The sequence below is a fragment of the Doryrhamphus excisus genome, linkage group LG17 (assembly GCF_037039965.1).
Source record: "Doryrhamphus excisus strain RoL-2023G ecotype Guam linkage group LG17, RoL_Dexc_Guam_v1.1, whole genome shotgun sequence".
In the NCBI taxonomy this organism is placed as follows: Eukaryota; Metazoa; Chordata; class Actinopteri; order Syngnathiformes; family Syngnathidae; genus Doryrhamphus; species Doryrhamphus excisus.
This window is the reverse complement of record NC_136373.1, coordinates 9,075,617-9,093,230: the sequence shown is the minus strand read 5'-3', so window position 1 is coordinate 9,093,230 and position 17,614 is coordinate 9,075,617. Positions and strand designations below refer to the sequence as shown.

At 40.8% G+C, this 17,614-nt stretch overlaps 1 protein-coding gene across 2 annotated transcripts in view; it reads right to left on the bottom strand.

Moving 5' to 3' along the window:
* cntn3a.2 (contactin 3a, tandem duplicate 2) overlaps window positions 1–17,256 on the bottom strand; it is a 40,335-nt gene extending 23,079 nt beyond the window's left edge. For both annotated transcript variants that reach the window (XM_058084604.2, XM_058084605.2), the window contains exons 1-10: window positions 16,812–17,256; window positions 10,846–10,985; window positions 10,144–10,279; window positions 6,809–6,984; window positions 4,899–4,994; window positions 4,630–4,833; window positions 3,851–3,953; window positions 3,033–3,217; window positions 2,142–2,278; window positions 701–830 (exon numbers count right to left, since the gene is read on the bottom strand). In XM_058084604.2, coding sequence (XP_057940587.2) covers window positions 701–830; window positions 2,142–2,278; window positions 3,033–3,217; window positions 3,851–3,953; window positions 4,630–4,833; window positions 4,899–4,994; window positions 6,809–6,984; window positions 10,144–10,279; window positions 10,846–10,900 — 1,222 coding nt within the window. In that variant the 5' untranslated portion in view covers window positions 10,901–10,985; window positions 16,812–17,256. The remainder of the gene's footprint in view (window positions 1–700; window positions 831–2,141; window positions 2,279–3,032; window positions 3,218–3,850; window positions 3,954–4,629; window positions 4,834–4,898; window positions 4,995–6,808; window positions 6,985–10,143; window positions 10,280–10,845; window positions 10,986–16,811) is intronic.
* Between the last annotated feature and the right edge of the window lie 358 nt (window positions 17,257–17,614).

Here is a 17,614-nt window from a genome sequence, read left to right as displayed (position 1 = left end):
TTTAAATTGCTCCTGAAAAAAGGGACATGAGAACATATAGCTGATAGTATTACAATTTTACAGCTAAAATTGGACAAATAATTCAATGTGGACTGTTGGAATTATAAGCGTAAAATAGTGTGTGTGTCTTAAATATACATTCTGGCCCTCCAGACAATTTTGTTAACTCAAAGCGGCCCGCCCCTGGTCTGCGGTGGAAGAAGTCAGCAATAAAAATAATAACCCATCATTGTAATAAATAATAATAATAATAATAATACAAATTTAAAATTTTAATTTTAAGTTACAAATATTAAAAATAAAACATTTATTTATTATTATTATTATTATTATTATTATTATTATTATTATTATTATTATTATTATTATTATTATTATTATTATTATTATTATTATTATTATTATTATTATTATTATTATTATTATCTCATATTGAACTGTACTTTGAACTAGAAATAGAAAGAGCTGTCCTTATTGTTACTTCTACACTTAAAAAAACAGTAATATTGTGGCATTTCTGGTTCCATCCGGCAGGTAAATAAAAAGATATATTTTAAATGTGTTTGACCTCCACAAAACATCCTCACTGACCCCATTATCTGTTAAGCCAGACAACCTTTCAGAATGTCACTAAAATGACCTTTAAAATGGTGAAGCAACAATAATTTGAAGGCTTAAGGGAGAGATAAAAGTCACCTACCTAAAACCATCAGTTCAGCGGCAAAATATATAATGCTGTGCTCGTTCTCAGCCACACACTGGTACATTCCGGCATCGGAGAGTGTCAACACCGACACTGACAGAGCTCCATCCTTCATGAGAATCCTATCCTGTGAGGGATAGAAAAGTCATTATTACTTCAGACTTAAGATAGCCTTTGCTTTGCTCAGCAGACCCTGGTCAAGATCAATAAGCATTGGATTGGGAAGAAGACATAATCGCTGGATTTACAAATCAGGAATGAATCAATGTAGGTATAAATCACATTTGCGTCTGCCAAATAGCTCCAAGCTAAGTCTCACCATCATGTAAACTAAGATTTATAGTATGTCGGTTGGTCCGGCTTCCAGCAGCGCCACTCGCTTAAATGCACAGAAATATTGTAGAGTGAAACAGTGGCTTACGGAAGTAAATATATCAAGGGACAACACAGTAGAAATGAAACCTGGCTATAACATAGAGTAGTCAGTGTAAAGCTTGCATAGTAGTTACAGACTCCACACACACCACTCAGCACCACTGATTAAAGAGCTGGAAGCACAAGTGAGTACCAAGAGCACCAAGCATATCAAGCATGGTGATTATACTAGATGATGCAATGTCAATTCTTTCAATTCTGAAACGCTGACAAAAACTAACATGATTCCAAAAGGTGCGAAAATCTAAATTTAGAATGAACGCAGGAGCCATTCGGAAGCTGAAGCTGGACTGAAATGCTGTGGAAATGTGCTAAAACGTAGAATGGAACTAAGAGTAAGTTGGTAGTTTGAGCTCAAATCAGGAATTGAACCAACCAGCTGTGCTATACAACTTTTACGACTGTGCCACAATTGGGGGGAGGGGGGTAGTAGTAAGGCATGCCAAATAAATCTAGTACCATTTTATTTGTCCATTCATTTTTAATGGGAACATTTCCATCGAAAATATGAAATTACACTAAATGTGGGAATATTTTGAAAAGCCTGACTAGGTAGCAAACCTGTCCCGGGTGAGCTGAACATTTTGATGTTGGATTTTTTGGAATTGGTTAAGAATGCTTTCAGTGTTCACACAATAAATAGATGCAAAGATGCAAAGGCTGTAGTAACGGTAGTAAAGGTGTTCGGCTCCAAACTAGATTAAGCTCACTGTCCCTTAATCAGGCGGCTCTTAAATATGCGCCGTGAATAATGAAGAGCAGCAAGCGAGTCCATTCATATGAAATGGAGCAACCTCTCGGGGATCATGCTGCTGTATGATCTGCTGGGGCAAAGACAGGGAACCGTCTCATTATTGGCTCACCTCAGTAACATGTTTATAGTCTCCTTTCATCGCGTCCTGAATTGCACTTGGAAAGACAGCAATCGCTTCGACGCTAGGCATCAAAGGTGAAGATGAAGTCTTCAGAAGGAAACACCGGTGAGGACAGGTGGCATATTTACCTGGGAGATCAGCTGCTTGCCGTTCTTCAGCCACGTGTAAAGGGGTTTGGGTTTGCCACTGGCTCGACACTCCCAGTCCAAATTCTCCTCTATCGCCAAGGCCGTGTCCTTCATGGTCTGAATCCACTGAGGCTTGGCTGGAGGAACACAAACATGAGGCACAGGTTTGGATTAGGCTCCATTACATCACCACGTTCTGTGCATATTAGCTCTCACATAGTAACGACTTTTCAGGAAATTTCCATGAATACAGTATTAGAACAACTCACTTTGTCTTTTCCAATTCACAAGCACAAAACGGCTGTAAGTGGCATAAAATTAAACCCAGCAGGGCTTTTTCTCTGAGAAGATGGCAATATCTGTTCTGACTGTCTGTAAAAACGGGTTTTACTACTGTCATTACATCACCAAATTAGAATTCTCTACTTTATCTCAGTCAGGCGCAATATGAAAAAATAAAACCAAGACAATTACACAACAATCGGTCTCATTTTACACCCAGCTTTTTCTAATAATGTACTCTACTTATCCACATAAGAGACCCAATGGCGAGAAATACCTCGATACTGAATAAAGCTAAATTTGTCCTGATTCAAAAATCACTCCGTGCTCTCTCTGGTATTCCTAAAATCACAATTCTTAAAATGTGTTTAGCTAGTAGATTTTCAAGGAATAACATGCTACACAATACAATTCTTCTCAAGGAGAGAGGATAAGTATGACCTCAAGAAAAAAAGAAAAAAACCATCAGCATTTGAATATGTGGAATCACATTCTGGAAAGGATTGAGTAAGGAATTCAAACAATACATTCAAATGAATGATTTAAAGAAAGAGTACAAGCAGTTGATGTTTACTGTAATGTGATAATAAATATAGGAACAAAACAAACCATAGAAAAGCAGTCGACCAGTGGCTGTGTTCTTGCCCATCTTATTCTCCGCCACACACTCATATCCTCCCGCATCCTCCTGCTGGAAGCTGGGGATCTCCAGCACAGCATTGGCATACTTCATTTTGACTTTGCTAGGGAATGGAACGCCATTCGCCCTCTTCCAGGTGATCTCTGGGACAGGACTGTTAGGAGAAATTCACATTTAAGTTCTTCAGAAGGGTTGAGATTATTGCTCAGGATACACACATGTGTTTAATAACCTTGCAATAAAGTTTTTGGCAGACCTGACAACCTTTTTTGCAGAGGAGGGGATAGAATCCATAAAAAAAAACAAACAAACAAACAAAACGGATTCACATTATACGCTTTCAGCACAGTGAAGGCTTAAAATGGAGCTGCACTTTTTGGAATTTTGCCCATCATTCACAATCCTTATGTGAAACATCAACACATATTTATTCCCAAAACAAATTGGTATAAGCTTGCTCACAATGCACACAAGACTTGTGCTCCAGTCCTCGGGTAAAAAATGCTGACAGCAAACAAGCATTTTGTTGAGTCTTTGTAGCAAAATTGACAGCTAGGTATCCACTCTTCCGTCTGTGCGGCTAGCGAGGCATTGTGTTAGTCCAGCATATAGGTACAGTTTTTTGCGTTTGTTTCTACAATAACAATATCACAATAGCTTGATTAATACATGAGTCAGTTATGTAAATGGAACAGAGAGCTTGAGCATGAAAATAGGTACGTCCGTTGGTAGCTCATATTAATTGTCGAATATGCAACACCAAGATTGAAAACGTGCTTCAGCTTACTTCCCAAGAGCAAAACACTCCAGCGTAACTGTTGATCCTTTTGCAGCAGCTACATTGTCCGGGAAATTAACTTCTATTTTCGGTTCATATTCGCCCATCACTCCTATAAAGAGAACACAGGAGGTGTCATTCTTTCATGATTCACATTTTACAAGGAATATGGGTTGCATTATGTTACCACAAATACAACCACAAACAGAAGGTGGATTATAAAAGCCACGTAAACCTTCTCTAATGGATGACCACAATACAGAAGGCCACTTACAACAAGGGAGCAAATGTAACAAAGGGATAATTGAAACCTTGACTGGAATGGATATCGAATGCTGGACGTTGCGTCGGTTTTAAACTTGCGATGGAATTGAAAGTTACGAAAAGACATGTGCAATGGGTGGAAACTAACTAGTGGAACCACTGGAACACTCAATGTAATGGTTCAGTGATGTATGGCTTATGTTTAATTCATTTCAAAGGAGATCTTTAGGCTCTATTTTTACTAAAGTGCAAACCAAAGAACAGGGGCTGTAAATTCTCCAGGGAGAGCTTTTAAAGTAGGGTCAGTGAGCAAAGAAGAGCTTGGCACTCATTGTTTTCCTGTCCTACATGGACAAGCAACTATTTATTTAAAGGCATTAGCACTCAGTGACTGAACTAAGACCACAGCACACACAACGCTCTCCCGCTAGTTCTGGTAATTAAAGCCAGCCTTGAAAGGAAGGACAAATAATAAAATCACACTGACAACCAAATTGGCCACATCAGGACCGCTGCTTTCTCACCGTCTGTCCTGAGTATGAGAGATGTAGGTGAGCTGTGAACTTTGCCCTTTGTGATGCTGTTCATCACAACACAAGTGTAGTTGCCCACATCGGAGGACTCCACCTTGGCGATGTAAAGGTTCCCTGTTTGCTGAGAGACAAAACGCCGATTGTCTTGCTGGACGAAGTATGGGTACTCATTGAAGACCCATGCATAAGTAAGATCTGGGGGTTGGGGGGATATTAGGTGTTATGCAATATTTTTCGGCAAGATGATTTGATGTTTTCACCTCCTGAGGAAGTGGGCGTTCCACAAAGCAACACCACTCCTTGTCCCTCTCGGACCGATACTGCGCTTCTGGTGTGGACTTTGAAATGATCCAAGTCTGGAAGTGGAAAAAAAAACAAAAGACTGAGAAGTCACCACTGGATCCCACTTGGACTCTACAAGTGGAGCAGAGATCGGGTAGAAGTTTTGAACAGCACACTGATAAGTCCATCAGAAAGCATTACTGAGAAAACGTTAGCACACAAAGAGTAACGTAGCTACTACTAGTAACGTTCTACTCTTAGTGCTAAAGGTATTCAAAGTTAGAAGGCACATTCAAGTACTGTCAAACAAGGTGAGACAACACGCCACTCACATTAAACATACAAAACCTTTGGGATTGCCTGTCAATCAAACCACTGGAAGTCACAGGAGGAGATAATAGGAGATAATATTTACCAACATACAACATAACAGTCTGACTCATGGTGTCATCTAACTTAAGCTAAACCCATCACACATCAACTTACCAATCAACTTAACATAAAACTCTAAACCTTTTCCCATAATGCATTGCGTCTAAGCAACGCATTCATAGGTGCGCTGCAATAATGTCAGCCTCCCACTGGGCTCCCCCGGCTCCCTCTAGTGGGCAGAGGCAGCAATGGAATGTTGTGCTATACTATATGAAACTATATTATGCAATGTTGACACGTCTTGTAGCTTGTACAATTATTTATTTATTTGTGCACAAGCACATTTGTTTTTAAAAGATTTAAGAACAAAATAGGTCCAACCAAACCCATGACTGATTAATTCGAAGTCTGAGTATTTATACATCTGTCTAACCAGATGTTTTTGTAAATTGGGATATGAACATCTTTTTCTTTCTATGCATTTTTTATATATAACATACTGCACAATCAACACATGCAAGCGTGGATATTTTTACATTTTTATCCTCAGCACCAGTCCAAAATGAAATCCAAAATTCCAATTGAACGTTCAAACTGCAACGGTTACATTTGTACATTTCTACTTTAAATCTTATTTTCCATTCATTATAATAATTTTGTATTCAGATTGTCCCAGCAATGCCAGTGCATGCTATTGTATTGCTATTCAACTGTATTTTTTACAGTCGAAGTTCTAAACAGATAAAAAGAACCCATGCTAAAGTTGAACTTCCTTGAACGTGTTTTTACAACCACCATGTTGTTAAACATTTGGTGGTCTGCCAACCTCCAAATTGAAACATTTTCGTAATCCTTGAAGCTAGCTGCAGTGGATTAATTGTAACAACACAATGTAGATGCATTGAAGACTCTTCGGTGAGCTCAAATGTGTCGCTTAAGAAGTTCGAACAACAGCATTGTGTCTGTAAAAACGGTTGAGACATTTCCATTTATCTTTCCTTATTTTGTGCAGCATGAATCTCAGCAGTGGATGTCTTAAGAGCTTACTGATTGGAACCGATTGTGCATGGCTGTATGCCTCAAGCATAGGTGATCTGCATGAGAGGAGCTCTTAATGAGTAGTGTGAGGAACACAATCAGATTGCATATTGTGTAAAACACAGCATTTCCATGTACCTTTTACTCATTTGCATTTCTTCCCTTTATTCAAACACTGGGTATTTGACTGTTGCTATATTTGTCTCTGACTGTCACACAAAACAACACATTGTGAATTCAGTAAACAAGTCTACCAGATTGTTTCCAAGTGCTGACGTTCTTTCTTGCGGTGACCATTCAGAGGTTTTACACTCAACCCCACGCACACACGTTAACTTTTAATGCACTTTCACACTGAGGCAGTGGCAATCTGCTAAATATTGCAAATAATTGCTGGGTGTGTGTCCATGTTATTCCCTGACTTTGCTGACATGCCATCTCTGTGATGAGTGACACAAAGTGACAAGGAGTGACTTACAGGCAAACTTGAGATGGGCTCTCCTGCTGAGGATGGCTCCTGCAATGTTGTAGGCCATGCACTGATACACGCCTACATCCTGGTAGCGGTCCAGGCTGCTTATAATGAGGTTGCCCCCTGACAGACGCCGCCGTCGATCCAGGCTCAGATTTATGAAAGTCCCGTTCAGCGACCATCTGTGGGGGCAAAGACACCATCAGTGTCTGGCAAAATGGGCCGTCCAATTCCTTCAAGCAAGCAAGGTGCTCTGATAGAAGATGAGTGACCGAGACAACTCACTTAAGGTACAGATAATATAGCCTAAATATGCACTCACTAGCAGGTTGAAATAGGCAGAGTGATGCTAAAGGTTGTAACTGTGATCATTCATTCTGCAAGCAGAGACTTCAGACTTTCTAAAAGCAAACTATGGAACTTCTTAGCTTGAGTGGCCTTAAGTGGCTTTTTGTTGCAGCACCACAAGCTTACAGTGGATTCCTATCAATGGCTGCCCGTTTTTTTATTGTTTTACTTTGTCTCTCCCAGTTGAAAGTCGACAAAGAGTATGAGCGAATATTTCAAATATATACATAGAGAATGTTAATGTAGAGTCATATTGATGTCAAAATCTAATGATACAACTTAAAAAATACACAATTTAATTTTTATTGCATTCTTATAAAATAACACTTTTATTCTCATAACCATACAGTAATTCCTGGACAGGGCCGACCGTAAAAATAGGAGGCTTTAAACTTGAAAATGTTCCCATTTTGTGTTAATAATGATACCAAGGATCTCAACATGGTCAAAATGTCATTTCTGTTTCAGTTTTGATGAATTATGATAGCACTTTAATTTTCCTACACATAATATTAGAGTATTGAGCTTTCCGCTTGGACACTGGTGACAAGTAAGGGAATGAATATAGTCATTGAAATGATAACTCAAGTGCAAAGTCAACACGAGAGGCATCCTGGTCCAGCAATATTATAAACAGACGAAGGTGATCCAGAGTTGCCATGGCAACGACAGCGACACTATCCTCCTTATACAGGCCTGACATCATTATTTTAAGGTCATATTCCGGCGTATTGGTCTTTTAAATATTTACTATACCACTTTTCCCCATGAATCTATTCTATGCATCAGTTAGGCTAACAGTGTACTGTTTTAGTTCAAAACATAATGGGAACATTTTATTAAGGCATATGGTTCTATCCACTTAGTCCATTTTCATCCACTGTGTCTTTCTGCTGCCGCTGCCTGCTGCCGAAACAATCCGTGTTTCCCCACAGGGGCCATGAAATATTAATCTTAGCATATCATACACAAGGCTGTCCTCTGTTATTTAGGAGGAACAGAAGACAAAGGTTTTAGAAGGCATCCCAGATATTAGCTTCAGTCTCAACCCTAATTGCCACTGTCCTGACACATTATACTGAAATAAGGTGACATTTTGACTTCTCCTTATGGCCAAACATTAGCATCTGGCAAGAGATATGCGTCTGATGTTACAGGAACGCCTTTTGTTCTATTTTTAACCTGCCTTGGCATCATTTTCACATTCAGCAGAAATGTAAAAATATCGTAGCATGGTACAAACTGAGTAAAAGAGGGACTTTAACTGATTCAAATGAATCCAAAAGTCTAATTAAGTTCACAGTGCACTCATTTTTGCCATGTACTGTATCTCATTGAAATGCTATAAAAAAAATAGACTACTAACGACTTGAAGGACAGAGCACATTCAAGACTGTTCCCTTCAATTTTGTTTCAAAGTGGATAAAATAAGTTGTCTTTCCGTAGCCACATTGCTCTATTGTGCCTTCTTTAACAGGAAATGGAAGGCGTGGAGGGCATACTGGCAAACTCTGCAAAAGCTTTTTAGTCTCGTCTAGTTTATAACCTTGAAAATAATGTCTAAGAATAAATCCACAACATCGATGAGCGCTTACTGCCATATTCAAGGCACTCTTAAGGGACTCTATTCTGTGGATTTAGATCAGTGATGTGTGGTGATCATGTCTGGTGCGTCACATACGCCCACTCAGACACTCACCTTATGACTTTTCAGCAAGAATAATTATGTCACATTCAGCTTTTCTGCCCTGTATTTGATTGGGGAATCAAATACATGTGTCACGTACGTCACGTCCATGTAGCTTAATTCTCATTAGAGGCGTCAGATTTTGATATCACATATGGCGATCGAACACGACCCGACTTAAGACTGTTCCTAAACTCACTAAACTCAACTTTAAGACGCCCTCCTGTGCAAGTTGTGCTGAGAGAATTGTCACTGCAGTATTTCTACATGGGAAACTTCATCCTGCTGCCTGAGCAACAGGACTGTCGCAGGAAAGGAAGATAGACGAAAAGGGACGCGGGGCGATGGAGCCCATTTACACTTCAAGAGAGGAAGCAGAGAGGTGCTGCGGGCGTGCAGAATCCTGCACAGCCAGCTTGACAAGACACCGCGTCAAAATGTGCTCAGCTAACCTTTCATCACCACATAGAGATACCTGGTCTTGGGCATGGAGGGAGAAATAATGAGCCGACATAACCGGTGCTGCTATCATTAAGCTCATCTGTGCTGCAGTAATTCAATGCCCAATGGAACAACAACGCTTATACTAATCAGTGCTGCTCAGAGACAACTGGCGTCTGGGAAACCTGCCCGGGTCTCGTGGAGCTGATCATTCCGACACTCTACACGTGTCTCTAAGATACTATCTGGCAAGACATGACACAGATTGGTGGTAAGTTACTCAATATGAATTAGTAAAGACGTGACTGAAGCTCTGGGTCTGTCTGTGCTGGTGCTTAGAAAAGGCATGCTTTAGGTAGAAATAGGTAGACATAACGGTGATGTCTTTACAACCGTATATATAATATAATAACAAGTTAACACAACAAGACTTGTATTTTGCAAACTGCTTGCATGGTTTCTTGAATTATTATTGCCAGTGGTGAAAGTGGTGAAAGTGAAAGAAAAACAGATAAAAAGAGACAAGTGCATTCTTTTATACCAATTACAGGTCTCACAATGAAGTAGGACCCCGGAGAAACTCAAATAATGACATTCCTTTATGAAGAATTTAAACATTCAATCTGATATTTGAGTTTATCTTGTAAATGATTCCCGGGTGAACGGAGCACAAATGAAGTTCTGAGCACGCTCAAGCCGAGTGCAGATGAACCATCCCCACGATGCGGTGCAATGTAGAGAGAGGGAGCATTCAACTCCAATCGCTAGGCGCATGCAGCAAATGAAAATGTTTTAATCCCATTTCAACACAGATGTTGGCTTGAGTTTCACAAATGTACAAGATAAGAAATAGTTACGCTTCTACCTGTACTGAGGGGGTGGGGTACCCTTGGTGTCGCACGTCAGGGTGGCCTCTTCTTCGATGGAATCTACTGGGATAAAAAGGTCACCCGGTTCCATCCTCCATCTTGGACCATGGTACAAGCCACTGTCCAGACTATCTGTGAGGAGCAGGGACAGACTGTGGTCATGGGCATGGTTTTATTTGTGTGGCACAACAAATTATCGTCATTTCTGGGCGATAAGCCACTACTTTTTTCACGCACAATGAGCCTTGCGACTTAAACAATGATGCGGTTAACTTAATAAACAAAGACCTCCATTTACCGCTCGATCAATCAGCTTTGGGTCATGAGCAAAAGAATGAGATTGTGGATACAAGCGGCTTCAATGAGTTTCCTTGGTAAGAGATGGAGTGAGTATTATATCGTTATTTGTGGATCTTCAAATCGTTGTAAATATGGAGGTCATTTTCTTCTAATATTACAGGAGTACAACAGCAAATGTCTGTTCATCAGCTAAATGAAGGAGGAGTGGGGAGAAGATCAGTGGGTGTTGTGAGTCAATACCAACGACTTTTTCCCCTTTCAAACCAAGTCAGCCATTCTTCACAGTCACAGTCAAATCATTTTCATCTCCTCAGCATCCTCCCCATACCCGTAAATGTCGAAATGGGGGAGAACCATTACTCTTGTAAAAGTATGTATGAAATAAAATTGTGGCTTACCTGACAAACACTCAATGATCGATAACAGTAGAAGCTGTTTCCATGGCAACGTCATCTTTGGCAAGCAAGGGCAAATGAGACTTTCATCCAATAAGATTTTAAATAGCCCTTGTGATCCGAGTAGAGAAGGTGCACTTGACCTGTTTCAAAGAGAACATTTTGCTTTAAAATTCCAAACTCAGCTGCTCCAGGTGATGCTAACAGTGTCATGTGTTTCAATGGGAAGCGTACATAATAATAATGTGTCTCATAATGTGTCAGCCTTTTTGGCTGTACCACACTGGGTACTACAAACAGTTTTCCAACTGACTTTATATAACCAGCCAAAAAACTGTCTGTGGACCAAAAAAAAAGATACACAATCGTGCCCCATGTCTTGAAAAAAATATGCTCCATGTACGTACGTTATTTAACAAGTTTAAGATTGAAAGGTGCATACAGCAACCTATTGTAATATTTTAGCATGAGTTTAAGTAAGGAAGGAGGACGAAATAAGCAGGCAAAGATATACCACTGCCACACGGAATAATAGTCCATGGTCAACCACAAATAGCAACCATTCATTCATTAAATGCTTTTTGAATAACTGCACTGTGTGAGGGAGAACCGCGATGTAGCGAGGGACGACTGCACATTGTGATAAATTGAATTCAGTTTGATTTTTGCAGTAGTATAAAATGAATGCCATACTACATGATCGAAAATATGTACATTCATTTACTGTTGCTCTGTGTAACAGTACCTAAGGTAAACAGGGTTACAACTGAGCTACTTAGGCTCTGAATGTCATGAGCATATTCCCAACTCAGGTTGCTGTCACGGTACCCACAAGTGAAAATGTAACGCCTGTCTGAGTTGAAAAGGCATAAAAGGCATATTAGGGAAGTGTGTGCAATGGGGGGCACCTTGGGATGTCGGTGTTCCAAACAGAGCTAGAGGTGAGCCATGTTAGTATTTCAGGCTTACATACATCCTTTACATTAGCCAATTCATATAACCATAGCGTATCTCTACCCCCCCAATGTGGTCTACTTATGGTCAACACAGTAGATCAAGGGTGTACAAAACTTTCCCCAATGAGGGTGGCATATTGAAAAATCTAAGTATATGAGCGCCACTTTTTCAGCTTTTTCTTTCTTTTTTTTACATTTTATTCCTACAATATGGGTCAATGAAAGACCGGGCCACAAATGACCCTGGGCCCCACTTTGGACACCACAGCAGTAGATGGTCATCAAACTACATATACTGTAGGCACTAAATTGGACACTGCAGTGTGAATCCAACCATAGAGGGTGACACCACAGGCGTATAGGATCAGAGGTAATGTTACACTATTAGGGGAGCCACCGTCAGCCCAGCTCATCCTTCACTTGGACAATTCACTTTCTGGCAGCCTGAAAAGACTTCGAACTTAGAATTGGGTGCTATCCAATCAATTAGATGCACCCACAGTGGTGTGTGTCTACCCACATCTTGCTATAGACCTGGACAGGCCCATGAAGAAGCCATTCCACCAGGGTCCTTAATCAAGGACAAGTGTCTGTCTGCTTGAAGCATGTGTTTGCAAATTGCCGTGTGCTTCCTTATGGCAGGAGGGAGGGAAGGAGAGATGGAGTGAGTAATGATGCAATTATGAAATGTCAAACACACACACATGCCCACAACAAAAAAATGTGCACACTGCGTTAAAGTGAGTGAGTGGATGAAGAAACACACGTTTCTGCTCTTAGTGAGCATAGTGGTGACTCAAGAAGTCCGGAGGCACAGGCTGCCTTTTTTTGTCTTTTATAAAAAATGGACTAATTGGTGTGCTGTCTTAATTCATCTCTGGTGGAGTCATCTTTTTTCAAACAAATAAGAACCTCAAATCAAATTTCTGTTCTTGGATAATAATTCCAACAAATACTGAAGAGCGTCCCAATTGGAACGTAGCTGCTAATCAAAACAGAAGCACCGACTGAGGCAAATAGGATTCATCAAATGTGAAGTCATCAGTGGGGGAAGTAAGTTTGCCTCTTTGCGTGCTCTGCTGTGTTACGTTAATGTGTTTTTACGTTCCAGGTAGCTATGGTTCTCAAGATTAGTTCTGCACAATTCCCTGTACTAATTCTAATAGAATCCTTTTGATTTGTTTCAGCAGGGAGAATGGAACAATATAGTTTGGACAATGTTTGACAGGCAGATATTTTAAACAACTGATCAATGGTGGGATTGCTTTCACAAGGTTGGAGGAAATGTTAATACCCAAATACCTGATATTCCCTTAGCACAGTGTATGGAGGTGGTGCTCAGGAAAACAAAATTAATGGGCAATACTGAGGATTTACACCAGCTAATGGGGTAGTCTGAAAAGGTGCTAAAATTATTGATGAGTGAAATAGATTTAAAAAGTGAGGAGTGTGAATTTTTTTAGGAAATCAGCATAAAGACTTATCTTATGATGAAACTATTTAATATTAACATGTCATTTTGTGGCTGCAAGAGGTTCAACGAATATCGCAAACAAGGAGGGAGAGAGTGGATATGACGGCAAAGAAAATAACGTCAAGCAATTTGTAAGGTCTGATTTTTTTGTAGTAGGCAATTTTGTGATGCAAATGTATTATGCTTTTCATCGCATGTTTGAGAAGCCTAACTCTACTTAACTGTCCACACCAAGCAGCACAAACCGGACGTCTTTTTAAGCACTCACGATTGTGACCAACTACAGTGGAGTAATGCCTGGAAAACATGAAATTCCTGGGTGGAATACATTAAAATAGACCACAAAATCCAAAGAAATACAGCTGAATAGGTGCAGATTCTGGAAGAACTAGAAAGCTTTTGTGTATTTTGTTTATGTGTATTTTGAACTTTTAAAAACATCTCAGAAAGTGAAGGAGTACTGTTGTCCCTCCATATTCCATTCATAAATAAGAATTCCGAGGGACGACGGTACTGTGATTTTCCTGCTATGTATCCTTAGTTGATGCCCCGCCTATTTTTTCACAGTATAAAAACACCAGAGAGTGGAAACAAGCGTGAAGATGTGCTGGTTCACCCACAATGAATGAATGTCTTCAGGAGGGTTTCAGGATGTATTAAGGCCACAGATTGATATCAACACCAATCTGCTAAATGTCACACACACACACCATCACCGCCGTGCCTCCACACATACACTCACTTTCCATTTAGAAGACATAAGTCGTGATGTGCAGCTCATTTGTGGTCTAATCCCAAGAGAGCCCAGTTCAGAGCGCTACTTATAGAGGCTCTAATTGTTTGTCAGCTGCCTTGGATGTCAAATCAGACACCATGATTTCGGGGACGGTGTGACTCATTTGGTACAGTGGTCGACTCCCAACCTGATGGTTGTGAGTCGGATCCTGTCGTATCCTTGGGCAAGATACTGAACCGCCAGTTGCTCCTGATGCTGCACCATCAGTGGGTAAATGTGCTAACAGTCTCTAAGCGCCTTGGAGGTGGAAAAGCACTATACAAGGGAAAGACCATTTCCCATGATTTTCGTCACCACCTTTCATGTGTGCTCTGGCCTTTTTCTCCTCCACATAGTCAGCCAAATTGGATTTTTATGCTTTCTCCCTGCAAAGAGTCCTGCATGCCATAGCTCAGTGATAGGACTGCATTGTACAAAAATGCTGGCACCCAGACTGAGGATTGGTGAGTGGAAGGCACACTGGGTAACACACTCCTGTCTACTTTGCATGTTGCAGTGTGCATTTGGAGTGGGTGTTTGACGTGCTTGGCACCTTTTATCAACAATGTGGGCCTCTCTTTAATAAGGCAAATGCACATATAAAACTGTGACTGACATTAGCCAGCAGCTGGTAAGTGTCACACATGTGGGCTATGAGCTGTTTTTACAACACACAGGCAGCTTGTATGTGGCCGTACATTCTGAGCTTGCACCGAATAATGGTGCTAACGATGATGGCAATGCAAGATGGTGTGAAAGCTTCACAGCGTGAATCACTTTCCGCCAAGGAGCGTATACCTTTCATTGCAGGATTTAACTGACATTGTACAAAAAAATAAAAATCCTGACATCTACCTCCTCCATCACACCCTAGCATCCAAGCAGATTGACGCTTGAACAGACAGTGCAGCTGGAAGAGTGGGAGTCTACTTACTTTGAAGGCCTAAGCTGCATTCATCACAGCTATTTCAGCTGACATGGTGGCATACCAGTACACAATTACCTAGTGAATGTGTGTGACCGTGTTTTTACTAACTGTATCTATTAATGCATACTGCCAACCCACCCGCGGCACTCTAATCAGGATGATAGGTTTTTTTCTGTCCATTTATAGAAACACTCAGTGGACTCTTAATAAGGTATACCAGGACAATCTAATACACCACAATACAATAGTACTTAAATATGTAAAATACATGACATTTCATATACATGATACATAGAATGAAGTACATGGAAGATTTCAATCCTAGAATGTAGGGATGTTCTGATTAGGATTTTATAATAAACCATGCGTGAAATCGGCCGATACTGATACGGATCACATACATGCAGTATAAATATTTAAATGTACTACTGGCTATATTAGGGCTATATGCAAGGTTTTTTTTCTACTTTTACAAAGTAAAGCTTCACAGTTCTTCTGTGCCCGGGTAGAAGATACAATATCATAGTGATATGGGTGTGCACAAGGCCTCAGTCATACGGTCACTCATAATACCGAAGATGCAGTCCCGCACACAACCAATGTTCCTCCTGCACTAAAAGTGCTACATCGTGTCTGCATGCTCCCAAATCCGTACCGAGGCAGTACTCATCCCCAAATGTTGCCCACGCTCACAAGTACACCGGGTTGGGACCGGGGCTTTATAATCGCTGCCTGACAGAAGATCACATTGAGAGCCTCAAACTCCTCACACCCTGCCAAGTACTCGCCCCCAATCTAAGCTTTTTAAAGCACCACCCTGGTGAGACCTTTTAGAGGCACGTTTTACAGGATGCAGAATTGATATCACTCTCACAAAGACTGGAAGTCCAGCAAACGGCAGCCATGCTTCTGGATGCTGCAAGGGGGCAAATACTTTAAATACATTTTTTAAAATACATTGACTTCATGAACCCTACAATATGTACTTAGAGCTTCATATGCAACATTTTAATCATTGAATATTTTATACTTGCAATACTATAAAATGTAATCCCAGACTAAAAATACTTCCCATGCCAATAACGCTTTATATCATGTATAAAATATAATGAATAATGTTTTTATTCTAGACTGAAATACTCAAAATTCTGCAGAAACTTTTTTTAAATAAAAAATGTCTCTTTGCCCTGATAAATCTAAAAAATAATTTGATTGTATAAATGGTATAGACATGCAGCCACAATGAAGCATATTGATCAATTCTTGGACAGTGTCAATCCAAACTGAGCCTACTGTAATATTCGGAAAGACACATTTGAAAACACCTCGTGGTGAATTCCACTGGCCTGTGCAACGGTTTGGAGGTCCTCGCATTTTAATAAGCATAAATCTTCCCTGTGCATGAATTAGCATATCATGTAATCCAGTGAGACCAAGACTGAGTTGGGTGTGAAATGTGTTGCTGTTGGGTTCCGGCCAAATGTTTGACGAAGTGATGACAAGAGGGGGTGAGTCCATGTAGCATCACACCAGGTAAGCACACCACAGACTATAACTTCACACAGCCCTCAGAGTACACAGCATCAGTAATGAAATACATGCTTGGAATTGGTATTAAACACACCCCAGCAAACAACTCCAAGTGGAGGAATTGGATGCAGTTTTGAGGGCTACTCATGACTATTATTTATGCATGGAATGATGACTTGATTGAGACAAGCCCGAACGGTGAAGCTTATTAGATGCAATAAATATTAAAAGCCTTCCTTGTCAGCGTGGAACTAATGAAGCTAGCGTGCATGCACATCCACAATAGCCACTGCCTTTTTGTCTTACCTCTTATCTTGGAGTGTCTTCACCAGATTCACAGAAATTGAGGGAAAGGCGGCACATGTGTCCTCCGTGGAAAGCTTTTTAGGAACATTTCAGTCACAACGACAAGGTCGTTCATACTGGGGAAACTGAGGAGAGATGACAAGCTCTTCATAGCTGCTCCCTCCTCTTCCGCCACTCCTCATCACACGCACACTAAACAAACCAACAAAAACCCAACACACACACACACCTCACAGACACGCACAACACCCACGTTGTTTGTGGCGCCGAATCACATTGAAATCATTCCACAAGCTTCAAATCCAACGCAGCTCTCAAAGCAGGCTTGGGCAAAAAATGGGGGGCAATCTTGCAGAGATGATTTATTAGACGCATCAAGTCAGCTCCCACCGAGAGGAGGAGGAGGAGGAGGAAGGAAGGAAGGGAGGAAGGAAGGAGAAGTGGGCAGTACGGCAGCGGGAATGCGATGAAGCAGCGGCAGCGGCAGCAGCATTAGCACCTACCCATCCCGGTTGTTGCTGATGCAGGGAGACGCACCTGACAGGGAAGTGCCCCCCCTTGCGGCAAGTCACAATACTAACAGCAATTGACAACGCAGTCGCCCTGTCAGTCAAAGATGAGATGGGGTGTAAAGGAACAATCTTAAATTGTCATGAACTCATTAACTGGCCATTAACTCATGAATCAACCAATCAGGAGGCCTGTCCCTTAAAGGGATAGTTGCTATTTTTTGACATGAAGTTGAATGACACCCCCATAAGCTGTGAAGTCCGAACTGCTGCTGCCTTGCCTGCTTTGTTGTG